Source organism: Gossypium hirsutum, chromosome A03 (assembly GCF_007990345.1).
Source record: "Gossypium hirsutum isolate 1008001.06 chromosome A03, Gossypium_hirsutum_v2.1, whole genome shotgun sequence".
NCBI classification, from domain to species: domain Eukaryota; kingdom Viridiplantae; phylum Streptophyta; class Magnoliopsida; order Malvales; family Malvaceae; genus Gossypium; species Gossypium hirsutum.
In genome coordinates, this window is record NC_053426.1 from 14,577,321 (window position 1) to 14,591,848 (window position 14,528).

General features: G+C 32.1%; 1 protein-coding gene across 6 annotated transcripts; it reads right to left on the minus strand.

Annotated features, from left to right (window-relative positions):
* Nucleotides 1-8,749: 8,749 nt before the first annotated feature.
* Nucleotides 8,750-14,038, minus strand: LOC107947356 (trehalose-phosphate phosphatase A). 6 transcript variants are annotated; one of them, XM_041108817.1, is made up of 14 exons: nt 13,690-14,038; nt 11,727-11,777; nt 11,571-11,635; nt 11,157-11,454; nt 10,923-11,063; nt 10,770-10,841; nt 10,539-10,661; nt 10,380-10,436; nt 10,198-10,299; nt 9,983-10,060; nt 9,825-9,894; nt 9,665-9,735; nt 9,497-9,589; nt 8,750-9,331 (listed from the first exon to the last, which is right to left on the minus strand). In XM_041108817.1, the coding sequence occupies exons 3-14, from the start codon at nt 11,612-11,614 to the stop codon at nt 9,278-9,280; spliced, it is 1,203 nt and encodes a 400-aa protein (XP_040964751.1). In that variant the 5' UTR covers nt 11,615-11,635; nt 11,727-11,777; nt 13,690-14,038; the 3' UTR covers nt 8,750-9,277. The 6 variants fall into 6 exon arrangements, with proteins under 6 accessions (XP_040964751.1, XP_040964753.1, XP_040964761.1 ...); XM_041108819.1 differs by having other exon boundaries at nt 13,605-14,038; XM_041108827.1 differs by having other exon boundaries at nt 11,157-11,338; nt 13,690-14,037.
* Between the last annotated feature and the right edge of the window lie 490 nt (nt 14,039-14,528).

Genomic DNA, 14,528 nt, shown 5'->3' on the forward strand with positions numbered 1-14,528 from the left:
TACGAAAAACTTAGCAAATGTGAATTTTGGTTATCGGAGGTTGTATTTCTAAGACATGTAGTATCGGCAGATGGAATCAGAGTTAATCCGAAGAAGATTGAAGCAATTGTTTAGTGGAAAGTACCGAGAAATGTGTCAAGGTACGTAGTTTCCTTATATTAGCTGGTTACTATCAGAGATTTGTAAATAGATTTTCAAATATAGCTTTGTTGATGACAAAGTTGTTGCAAAAGAATGTTCCATTTGTTTGGGATGACCAATACCAAGAAAGATTTGAGAAGTTGAAGCAAATGTTGACTAGAAGCACCAATTTTAACATTACCAGAGTCGGGGAAGATTTTGTTATTTACAGTGATGCTTCTTTGAATGGTCTTGGGTGTGTATTGGTGTAAGATGGAAAGGTGATTGCTTATGCATCTAGGTAATTGAAAACTCATTAACGTAATTATCCGACGCACGATTTGGAACTAGCTGCTGTGATTTTTGCATTAAAATCTGGATACATTACTTGTATGGTGCGAAATGCTATATTTACATTGATCATAAAAGTCTCAAGTATTTATTATCTTAAAAAGAATTAAATTTAAGACAACGTCGGTGGATAAAACTTTTAAAAGATTATGATTGTGTTATTGATGATCATCTGGAAAGACAAATGTTGTAGCTAATGCATTGAGTAGAAAAACAACAATTGAATTACGAGCAATGTTTGCACAGGTCAGTATCAGTGATGACGGAAGCTTATTGGTTGAATTAAGAGTTATACCGGTGATGTTTGATCAAATCAGGTCAGCACAATTAGAAGATGACAAGTTAAAGAAGAAAAGAGAAATGGTTCAGAATGGCATGATAGATAATTTCAGTATTGATAAACATGATTGCCTGAGATTTCGTAATCGAATTTGTGTTCCAGCTGTTTCTGAATTGAAAGAGTTGATACTTCATGAGCACATGACAGTTCTTTTTCTTTGCATCTAGGAAGAACAAAAATATATTGTAATCTACAAAAATCTTATTGGTGGCTAGGTATGAAAAGAGATATAGTTGAGTATGTAGCTAAATGTTTAACTTGTTAACGAGTTAAGGCAGAGCATCAGGTTACTACTGGACTACTTCAACCTATTAACATTCTTGAGTGGAAATAAGATTGTATTACGATGGATTTTGTAACGGGGTTACCGTTGTTGGCAAGTAAGAAAATGCCATTTGGGTGATTGTTGATCGACTTATAAAGTCAGTTCATTTAATAGCTGCCAGAACTGATTAGTCGCTTTAGAAACTTGTTGAAGTTTACACTCGAGATATTGTGAGATTGCATGGTATTCCTGTGTCAACTATTTTTGATCGGGATCCTAGATTCATATCAAGATTTTGGAGGCAGTTGCATGAATCCCTTGGTACACGACTCAACTTTAACACAACTTTTCATCCGTAGACTGATGGACAATCTGAACGAGTTATTCAGATTTTAGAAGATATACTTCGTGCTTGTGTCATTTATTTTGAATTAAGTTAGGAACGTTATTTACCATTGGCTGAATTTGTGTACAATAATAGTTTCTAATCAAGTATTCAAATGGCTCTATATGAAGCACTATATGGTTGAAGATGTCGGACATCTGTGTGTTGGATGGAATTGAATGAAAGAAAGATGATTGGGTCGGATTTAATTCAAGAAACGGAAGACACTGTTAAGAAGATTCAAGATAGATTGAAAGCAGCATTCGACAGACAAAAATCATATGCAAATTTAAAAAGTCGGGATATTGAGTATTCCTCGTTTTATTGGGCCATATGAAATTGTGGAAAGAGTTGAGCCAATTGCTTATCGTTTAGCTTTGCCTCCGAAATTACAGAAGATTCATGATGTTTTTCATGTCTCAATGCTCAGAAGATACAGATCAGATCCTTCTCATGTTATTTCGACAGAGGATACTGAAATTCGACCTAATTTATCATATGAAGAAGAACCGGTTGAGATATTAGCACGAGAGGTGAAAGAATTACGTGATAAACGAGTGTCATTAGTGAAAGTATTATGGCAAAGTCATAATATTGAGGAAGCAATTTGGGAACAAGAAGAAACTATGAAATCTTAGTTACCCCACCTCTTTTTAGGTAAATTTCGAGGACAAAATTTATTAAGGAGGAGAAATGTAACGACCCAAAATTTACAAGTATCAAAAAAATACATTTTCGGGCCATCATCGTTGTAAAACGAATTCATAAATATTTATTAAAATATTTACGAAGTTAGTTGTGTGATTAATTAGATTCTGGTTAGGTGAATTAGCTTGAATTAAAATTAATTAGGTGTAAGGACTAAATTGAATAAAGGGTAAAAACTGAATTATAGAATAGAGAAAAGTCAAGGGACTAAATTAGCAATTAAGCCATAAGTGACAAGTGTGTGGTAATAGTGAAATACATGTGGTAAAATAAAATACATATATTAATTAATTATTTACTTATTATTTAAGTAAGTGATATTATGTTATTATATTATTATTATATTATATAACATAAAATTAAGTAAATGAAACAAATAAATAAAGAAAAGAATAGAAAAAGAATAAAGCATTGGAACGAAATAGAGAAGGAGAAAGGAGAAAGAAAAAAAAAGAAAAAAATTAGGGTTTAGGGATCAAATTCAATTTGGTAAGTCAATTTAGCTTCTTTTCTTGTAATTTTTAAGTTTTTGGAGTCCTAGAAGAAAATATTACTTGATATATGTTGAAATTTTGAAAATTAGTAAAATTTTAAATGTTGTTTATGTTGAATAATATGAAGTATTAGGGTTTAAATTGATAGATTTTTAAGTTAGAAGTGAAAAGGGATTAAATTATGAAATAAATTATAGGTTTTGAAGTAATAGGGACTAAATTGAAAGAATTTCAAAATTAGGATTTATGGTGAACTTAGGGAGTTGAAATTAGATTAAAGTGGAAATTGAATGAAATATGAAATTAGTTTTGTAAGAAAAAGAGTTAGTTTAAATTAAGGACTAAATTGGAATTTAGATAAAAGTTGAGTATAATTTAAATATTCAATGTGAAATTGTGTGTATTGATAAATTTTAATTGTTTCAATATTCGTAACTAACGTTGTGCCGGAGACCTCGGTTAAGAAAGGAAAAGAGAAAGTCGACGAAGAGTGATTCAGAAATTACGGTTTGTATTTCTATAATTCGAAGCTAATTATTAATTGTTTTATTTATTATTTAATATATGGTAAGTGGAATTGAGGTGAGTATTGGTATTGAATCGAATTGAATTGAATTGTGAGTATATGTGATTATTTGAAATGTGTATTGATTGGAAGTTGAAAAGTGATTTGAAAATCCTATTAACTGTATCGGGCTAAGTCGGATATAGTTGGCATGCCATAAGATTGGAAGTGTTTAGGGATACTTTGACGACGAGTCGATGAGACACTGGGTGTCATATTATTACTTCGGATAAATTCGACGAGGTGCTGGGTACCAACTTACTTCGGCATGGCCAATGAGACACTATGTGTCACTATATTACTTCGAATTATTTGATGAGGCACTGGGTGCCATACTAGTGTGTTTTGGTTGGATCTGTGTATCTACCAAAGTTCGAGTCCTATTAATAGGGGTAAATAAATAAATTTACAATATGAAAGATATTGAATGATTTTAAACATGAAATCGATTGAGATATTGAATTGAGTTATGGAATTGAAATGTATGAACCAATAGGTTCATAAAATGGGTATGGATATAGTGAGATGATACGTGTATTCTATTGAGAAAAACTATTTGAATAGTAATTATGAAATTTAAATAATAAGAGATGAGAATTGAAAGTGTTATAAATGATATGTTATGAAATTGATTATTTGTTTAAATGACTTTTGTTATGTGTATTTATATATATAAATATTGTAAATTCTTGTTAATAAGTATTCAGATTATAGAAATACTACTGGGTTTATACTCAGCATATGGTTTGTTTCTGTGTGCAAGTTAGGTTAAAGTTTGAACATTGAATCAGCATCCAGAGCTGATCCCGAACTCAAGTGGTGAAGTATATTTCTTTTTGATAAATGACATGTGACTAAGATGTTGTATTTGTCATTTTGGGAAATGTTTGTGAATGATGTTATAATATGAAATGAGTTTAATATATATGTGAATATATGTTTCATGTTTAAAGCAATTAAGTGATGTGTTTTTGGTTGAAATTGGCATAAATTTAGGAATGGTTTAAATGATGTTTAATTGAAATGTTTGAACATTATATGTGAAATATTTTTAAGAGTATATTGGATAAGTAATTAGAATGATTAATTTGACATGTATTAAATGCATTTGAATGTGTTTTGGATTGGTTGAATATTGGTTATTGAGTTGTTTGTTGTTTAAGTTTGCAGGGTTGGTTAAATTTGATGTATAAGGCTCATTTTGAGTCCACACGGCCTGCCACATAGGCGTGTGACCAGACCGTGTGAGACACACAGCTTACACATAGACGTGTGATTAGGCCGTGTGTCTCCTGCATCTTATAAAAAATTTAAAACAAAATACTCAAGTATTACCACACGAACAGAGACACGGGCATGTGTCTCAACCATGTGAAGCAAATGGTCTAGCACACGGGCGTGTGGCTTGGTTGTGTGAGGTAAGTCAGGGAGTTACACGGGTTAGGACAAGGCCTGAAGCACAAGCATACGGGCCCCACATCTAGGAAAAATTTTGAAATTTCGCGAAAAATTCTCTAAGTTTCTGATTAAGTCCCGATTTGTTTTTAACACATGTTTTGGACCTCAAAGGTTCATAAAGGGACTATATAATTATATTATGATGTTAATGTGTAAATAATTATGAATTGATCTGTAATGTTCGGTAATGCTCTGTAACCCTATTCCAACAACGGATAAGGGTTAAGGGGTGTTACAGTGCTGTAGTAATTCGTCTTCAAATATATAAAATACAAATATTTCATTAAATAATAAAATATAAACTAGGATGAGTCTTAGAGGAGATTCTCACTTATGAGTAGCAATCAATTGAATTGAATCATGCATATTAATGATCTTATTAACTAATTAACCAATTGACCATTGTTTTATTCATTACATTTTTCTAAAATGGAAAAGAGAGCGAATAGGTAATGTAAGTATTATGTGGTGTAGCTTAGTTCTTATGATCTTTAAGTCGGTTGTGTTGCACTAATAATTCAAAAGTTGAGAAAGTTAGTAGTTACTTAGAAGTGAAGTAATTGATTAAATCGCAATACCTTGTCAATCTCTATGAAAGAATGATCCTGGGAGTACTTATCGCAAGTATTTTATTGTAAACGCTATTATATTACAACTTAAAATGGATAAGCTTGCTATTTGTCATGCTTTAAATTATGAAATATTTGAGTTGTTTTAAGTAAGAATTAATGAGCAATCAACCTCACACCAGGCAAGAAGTGGCAAACAAAGCTCAGCATGCAACCAGTATGCCTTCTACCACTGTTAAGACCCTAAACCAGCCAACAAGCAACCACTCAAATTCTTACATCCAATTTGCCTTCTACCACCACTAAGCCTCATGTAGCAACAATTGAGGCCTTAAACCAGAAAGCAATCACTCAAACTCCTACAACCAATCGGCATCCTACCACTATTAAGCTTTTTGCATCAACTACTAAGGCCCTAAACCAAAAAGCAACCACCCAAACTCCTACAACCAATTTGTTTCCTGCCACTACTAAGCCTCATGCATCAATAATTAAGGCCCTAAACTAGCATGCAACCACTCAGATTCTTGCAACTAGTTTGCTTCTTACCACTACTAAGCCTGTTACAATGACTTAATGTTCATCCACCATCATCTCAACTAAATGATAGATTGAGTAGTGCCTCAAAGCTTACTCCAATAAATACAATCCCTAAAGCAACTATGTAGAGATTGTAATTATATGAACTTGTTATGTTTGTCACATGTCTTTGTTGGATTCAATTTTTTGTGTGCATAGAAACAATTGACTAGTTTGAAAGAAATTTAGGAAAAATGTGACAAAATAAGAAAGTGTTTTTGCCAATTTTATTTTGTGAACTATTTTTTATTGAAGTCAGAAAGCTTCTTTCTCATTTATTACTTGATTATCATATTTGCATATACAAGGGAATGAAAAAGGAAAGTTCATTTAAATTATTTATTGACATTTATGAACGGTTAAAGTTGTCATTTGGAGTTCATTTATTTTTGGAACTCTATAATCAATTAGGACAATTCATAACAGTTTGATAACAACATAAATTGATGACAACATCTAATAATAATCCACCAAGTCAAATGATACACAACAACATAAATTGATAACATATATTTCTTTTTCAACTACTTTTATAACAATTTTTCATGACATAAATTGACAATGATCTAAGAAATTAAAGTAAAAATATTATTACAATGAAAGACAATCTTATAAAATAATGCTTTTCTCCTACTCTTTACCATTATGAGCTTCTATGCTTTTAATTTGTCCCTTTTTTTTGTCAACCTTCAAAAAATTTTGGAGCTGGTTCAACTTCAACATTTTCTTCAACTCGGTGTTTTTAATATGAATTTCTCGATTTTCATTTAATATCATTTGAAGTTGACCTCTCAATTCATCAACTACAACATTCTCATGCCGTTAATCCTTTTTTAATCCATTCAAAGAATTCACAACCATTCCCTTACATCAAATAAAAATTAAACATGAAAAAAAATAATATTACTTCAATATCATCAACCCAAAAAATATCTAACTTATCTTTAATTTACCAATTTTAAACAAACTGTGGAGTGTGCCTCGTATTTTTGGACCCTTTCAAGCATTTACCGTTACCCATATCACGACGTGAGGATGTTAGAATCACAACACCTTCAACAGGCAACGACATCAAGATAAGGAGGTTTCTGACGTCACTACGAGGCGATGTCACGACAAGGATGAATACGACGTTAGGATGACTCGACTTTTTCCCAAGTAACTCATCCGTGTTTTACAACAAAGTAGGGTTACTTTTTTCAATTAAACTCTAATTACTCCATCATAATTCTAGTCATATTAGGTGCAAATTTTAGCCTATTTAAAGGCCATAGTAACACTAGAATTTATATATAGAAAATACAGAAGGAGAGAAAAAGATTAAGAGAGTTATGTAGGAATTTTGAGAGAATTTTCTATTTTGTGTTCAGGTTCATTTTGATTCTTCATCTTGTACTCTTTCAGTTTTGCTTATTAGTGAAGTCTCCTTTGCTCATGAATTTTTATTCTCTTTTGAGAAGTTTTTCCACGTAAATTTGTGTGTTTAATCTTCTCTGTTTTATTTGCTCATTATTTACTCGACTCAATCCCAACACAAACTAACAAATTAATTATAACCTCAAACAATTTAACAAATAAAATGAAACTACAATTTGCGATAAAATCATAAATCCAAATTTCAATGAAATGAATACCCAATTCTCAATGCAAATATAAAACCCAAATAAACATTAAATATGAACAACCATATTTACTCGAAGGCATATTGAACATCCTTCAGCTTCTTTGGAAAATGCTCTAGGTTAAGATATGGAAGGGGGAAGATGAAATTTGAAATGGTAGGTTCAAGAGAAAGGGCGAAATGAAATTTAACTCAATTTTAGTTAATTTAATTTTAATTAATTTTTTTAATTTTCGAATGAAATTAATGATTTTTTTTTTGAATAATTTTATTATAGGTTTTGATCATAGTCCCTCTCTAACCTATAAATGAGAGGATAATACGCTTCAATACACTCGAACCCACGTCCTCCTACATTGGCAATAATGTCCATGCTAATCAAGCTAAAACTCAATAGACAAATTAATGAAAAATTAAATATTGCATAAGTGTTGACTTTAAATTTGCTAGAGGGAATTTGTTCTTAAAGGAGATAAAGGTTGGGGCCAAATAGACTATGAAAATATAATTTAGGTACCTAATTCGACAAAAAGAAAAGTTTAAGCACCTCATTAAAAAAAAGCAATATAGTTTTAAGGGTTGATTATTCAGTTAAATCTTTTTATTAATAATGTAAATTACTTAAAATTTTGGTAGTATGATGACGATATTTGACAAATTAAAGTGGAGAAATTAACTTCTCAATATTAGTAAAGGGATGAAATTTATAATTAAATTTTTTTTCAAAAAAAATATATTTTTTTAGTTTTTTCAATCAAACATGTGTTTTTTAATGGGTTCCTCATTTTGCAAACTTAAGAAGCCAAACATGAACTTATATCGTATTGCAATAAGTGGTCGGAGATTGGTTTCTAGCTAGGGTTGGGTTGGGTTGAATTTATTTTTTATTTTTTATTTTTTAAACAATTGATGATGATTTAGTTTATTCGGATTTTTTTTCCATACTAATTTATTTTTTAAGTATTGTATTTATTCTGATAAAATAAACTTTATTTTTATAATTTTTCACATTATTTGATAGAATCTTACTTTTAAAATATTAATTTTTTAAGTAAATAAAAAAATAATTTACCACTCTTATATAAAAAAATTATATAAATATTGTAATTTATTTTCACTTATTTAAATAAAAATGTTCATTTTTACATTGTAAAAATTAAATTAATTATAAATTAAATTAAATTAAATTCTGAGACACGATTTTTTAACTCGTATTTTATAAATGGTCTGAACATCTAAATTCAAATCAGTTTATTTTATTTTATTTTTCTCGCCAAACCTTGTTATCCAAAAATAAATATCAATTGCACTACTCTTATAAATAGAAACAGCTGATTGAAGGCGGCCATCATACGTTACACGAAGTTTCTAGCCGATTTACTACAGCTAAACTTCCCAGTTACAAGCTGGGTCACCCAACACATGTACTACTTTCAGAAAACCTCAATGTGCCTTGCACTTGCATTACCCCAAAAAAGAAATGGTAAAATTATAATAGAGAAGAAGCCAAGCGGGGTTTATTATACATACAAACATTTCTCAAAGAAGAAAGGAATGAAAAAACAAATATTTAGAGTTTTCCATAGGAGGAGGACTGACCAAAACTGAAGGGGAAACAATCAGAAAGATATGTTTAAGGCAGGAATGTACACTTAAAGACATGCCAGCATTGAAAAGAAACAGTTTAGGCACCAGTCTTGGAGACTAATGGCGTTCCTCTGTGCAATTCCCATTCGGGTGTTAACTAAGAAAAACATAAATAGCTTAGGCTATCTTATTCTATGTTTGTATCACACAAATTTTCTTCTCTATATTATTTGTTTCAGAGGGTACTTGTCTTCTTCCATACCACCAGTGATTTGAGGAACTCCATAACCTTCAAAACCCAATCGAGTCAATAAATTAATAGAGGAATAAAAAAACTGAGGCACATGCATTTTACTTCCCATTCTATGGTCGATTGAAGAAATTTGATGTATGTGTATGACCATCTATAACACAATCAAACATCTCTAGTCCTAGAAAGTAAAACAAAAAGTACCTCTTGTGGATCCTTGAGGGAAAAAAATGCATTACTCTCCTTGGGCACGGATGAAACTAAAATGCCATATCCACAATTTCCCTCTCTAAGAACCTGTATAAACCAATAAACTCTCTATATGTATTAATACAAAAAGAAATCTCAAGAATTTCGCCATCTATATCTTACCTTAAACGCATCTTCATCTGTCTGGTCATCTCCAACATAAATGGGAAGCACATCCTCACAATTGCTAAGCCCTAAAGCGTTTTTATTATTCTTCGTCTCATGTTTTTAACCATAGAAAATACTACATACTCATGACAATAGGTTAAAAGGACATACTTACCAAGTGATTCAAGAAGAAACGTAACAGCTTTCCCCTTATCCCAGTTGATCACAGGCCGAACCTCTAAAACCTAATTTATGCAAATAATTTTAAGAAAAATAATGAATTATATTTTAAATAACTCAAAACAGAAAAGAAACCTAGTCTTTAAAGATCACCTTCCGCCCATGAGTCAACCGTAGACAAGGGTAGTTTCTGATGACATCATGGACTCGTTGTGCAACTACTGTCCAATCCTGAAAGGAAAGTGCCTACAAGTTAACTTATCACTATGTAAGGAAAACGTACTTCAATGCTCTTCATAACCATTACCAACAACAGAAGAAAATAATAAAGGCCTCTAATGCTAAGGGAATTTCAACTACTCTCTCACCTTCTCATCTACGTTTCGGTAATGGACAGAGACACAAAATTTATTGTTTTCAACTTTTGCTCCTCGAATGTCCTTGGTGTTATTGACAAGTGAGTTAAAAACCTGAGACGGACGAGAATTCTACGTTAGAACAGAGAGGGAAAGGTCAGGGCATGTATGGCACTCTTAAGAAAGATACACACCTCATCAATCATAGGTAAGAATTCACTAGCAGGCTGGAATAAATTAACTTCTTTGCCCTAAATTAAAGAGAAACAAGATGAAAAAAAAATACTCAAGGGATGGTAGGAAAGAAACACAAGGACTGTGCAAAAAAGGATAGAAATTTTGTAGCCCTAAACCTGATTATCTGTAGATCTAATGCAGTTAGAGTGGTCATCAAAAGATTGCCTAACAGGACCCATGATGTCCATTCCATGACTTCCAGCATAATTGAGCTCTGTTAGCCATACAAACTCATATACCTGAATAAACAAAGACGAATAAAATAAATATTGTCAAAGAGGCAATATAATGAAAAACAGCGCCAACGAAGGTGTCAAAATTATTTTAAATCATGGTCTTCAAATCACCTTGTCACGGCTTCTGCCACTAATTATTGCAGTTGGAAAGAATTCCGCCACATTTTTTACTGCAGCTCGCATCTAAATAAAAACGTTTCGGTTAGTACGTAATCAGTACAGAAGAAAGAAAAAGTGAGATGCTTGACTAAGAACGACTCTTACATCATTAGACATAAAGGCACAATCCGGGTTGTCCACAATTGGTGAAAGAGTCCCATCATAGTCCAGAAACAATGCTATTCTCTTGCCTTTTGCAGGATTTGTAATTTGATCAAAAGATGCAAGTGCAGAGGGATATTTAAGCTGCAAAGCAAAGGATAAGAGTACGTAGAGTAGATTAATAACCCCTCTGATTGTATCAAAAATAAAGTCAGATAAGCAAAGAAAATCTACTACCAGCCATGCACGATATGCAACATCTGTATCAGTAGATTCAAGGTCATTATTGAAATCCCTAGATTTCTTATCAGGAGGGGATGAGGATTCCATAGAATCCAGACAATTGCTGGCACGAATATCAAGAATTCCAGCTTTCATCGTAGGAACAGTTAGAAATAGATTCTGAGAGAAAGTTGCTCCTGAGTATGGCAACAGACCGGAAGATACTCGATTTAGTGGTGCAGGATCAGCAAGAACAAGAGCAGTGTGGTTGGATTTCAAGTCCATTGAATCCAGCCTCCTATCACTACTTAAACTGTAAAAGCTATTAGATTTCTTTAACAAACAATCCACTCAAGTGCAAAGAAACAAATTTCAATGTTCAATCTCAACAACCCTTTTCAGCCAACACTTTTATTAATAAAAAACCACCTCTTCAATGTTTTATTATCACTGTTGTTCGGCAAGCAGTCCATCAAGCACACAAGTCCTGAATACTGATATCAAAAGGAAATGTTAGAATTGACACAATGACGCTCAAATTCGTATCATTTTTTTTTTCAAAAGATATTCTTATCTGAATTGAACCTGTTCATCTCTCTAGGTTACTCAGCTATAATCGGTGTGCGTAAACAAGATCTGCATATTATAGGAATAAGAGGTATGTTAAGATTCATGTCTGGAATAACATCTGTAAGGAGTGAGAATGAAACAGTGACCAGTAAAACAAAAAGAAAATTATAAAAACTACACAAAATGATGAACACGCGGTATGAAATATGCCTCACCAACCAATGAATTTCATAAAAACATAAGTGGGGCAAAAGATTCACAGGGAGAAAGAAATCTTGTGACCCCAATGGAGTCAAATATATGTATACGAATCTGTTGAAAGCTGTTGAAAGCTGTTGTGATATTTTTGGTTGAAGTGCATGCCGCTGAAACATCATGATAAAATATGTATACATTTAGGTAGACCTTAATTCTTATGATTCAAGGCATATTGTTTCCAATGAAATGTCTTATCCAATCAATCCTAGTGATTTATCTAATTCTAGCACTACGCAATTTAATATTTTTTGCCTTGAAAAACACCACCGACTTTATATAATTTTCAAAACATCGATTGCCTACATGCATCACATAATCCAATATTTGATACATGAATTGGTGCTTACAATCACATGAATGCAGAAAACATCACTATACAAGCCAACATTGCCATGTTAACGGCACAGATATTTGATAAAGTTCAAACGAAATAACAAACATACATGATTCGATATCGATGACATCATGAAATGGGATATCACCACCAGGAAATTACACAAAATTAAAATCCGGAGAAAAAAATTAACGATCACCTACATCAGAGTCAAACTAAGCAAGCAAAAATGTAGCAAAGCCTGAATATATACAAAAGGAAAATCGAAACGGCAGCATCCATTCATAAAATGAAATTGGCATAATTGGTATAGAAAAAATAAGGAAATGGTGGTTGTGTTGATGAAAAAGCCATTAATACCCCACATAGTGGAGAGCGAAAACACGTAAAACGCAACCAAACAGAACGGGTATGGGAAAAACAACTAAAACACAATGGACCCAAGAACGTTAGAAATCAGTAATTGAACTAAAGCATTATTGGAAAACAATTTCCACCATGCTTATGTTTCCCATCAATGAGTACCAGATAAGACATGGACGGGGCCGTTCTATTTTTTTGGAAGATTTGAAGATTCAACTATTGAAAATAATCACATTCATATAATAGCAATGGGAGAGGTTGACAATAGATACATAAAAAGAAAAAGAAAAGAAAGGGAATATTACATCAGCACAACCAAACACAAGTATAAGGGCAAATTGGAATAGACATTGGCAGCATTTGTTTGCAGTAAAATAAACTGAGCTAACCAATCATGCAAACATCTGACCCAAACAAAAGAAAATGTATATATCTATTCAAAGAAAACAAGAAAACCACCCATATATATATATATATATAAGGAAATTGGTTTTGACAAAAAAAAAAGAAAAAAACCCTACATTTTTTAAAGAAAAAGAAAGGAAAGGAACTTGATTGAAATTTATGACGTCCACATAAAGTCTTGAATTATAAAAATGCCACATTTGTTTAAAAACTCGAAAGAGCAGAGATTATTAGTGGCGATAACTTAAAAGAGCCAATCAACGGGACGACATTACATAGAAAAGCAAAACAAGGATCGAAACAGAATCATAAAATAAAACCGTGCACCAAGCTGAGAAACCTGGAAATCACACAGCAACGAAGAAATGAAGCCAAACGCACGCCGCGAAATAGAGAAGTTGAAAAGAGAGAAAAGCTAATCAACAAAAACGTTTAATGCGCCATTTCCTTGTTCAAGAAATGTAAAGAAAGCCTGAGTTAAAGAAATTGACGACGCCGTAATGAAGTAAACTAAATGAGAGCCTTGATTTTACCTTTCTCGCCGGCCAAAAAAGAAGCAAATAAAACGTGAGTTGACGAGAGAAAAGGAGAAGGAGAATATCATAAATTTATAATCACCTGAACAGGAGAAGAAATCGCAGAGAACGTGAAGGAAACAACTTTTTATAGCTTTTGTCTATTTATAGAGACAAAATGTGAATTGCAAATCAAAATCCCGGTTGTTGAATCAGGAAACATAAGAAAACACCTTCAATTTGGAATTTCTATACTCTCCTTTCTATGTAAACTTCACCAGCGATTTCTATGATTTATTGGTTAATATAATTCGGTAAGTTGAAGGCATTGCTGAGACCTGTAACAAGATGGGCCTTAGCCATGTGTGAGTGCGTCGTCACTTTCAGTTATGACTAAGTGGTCGTTGGTCGGTAAGGGGTCGTTGATTTAATCCCTATCATATTAATTAATATCTGCTTGTGTTTGTGTTTATAATTCTAAAATTAATTCATTTGGTTCAATCAAAAATAAATTTATAAGTAAAAGTATATGCTACTAACTAAAACTGTACCCGAATCAAGAGATTAATTGGCAATTTTAAAAAAAAGAGAATTGGTTATTAAACATTGATTAAAAATATTAATTAATTTTGAATATAGAGAAAGAAGGAAAGGGGTAACGGAGGAGAGAGTAGACTAAGTCAGGGTTGATCACTAGGAAATCCAATATTCCTTTAAAGCGGCGTTGTTTGTGGTCAGTTTCCAACTCCAATTGCCATTAATATAATTCCTTTTTTATTTATAGCAATGATTTTCTTAGGGCAACCATTTCCTACTCAAAGTAGTTACTTATATCATCTTTACAAAATCTAATCCTCCTTCCCGTTACAACATTATTTTATATAGAATATAAAGTCGACTTACTTATTTTTATATTTTATATCCTGAAAAACGCAATAGAAA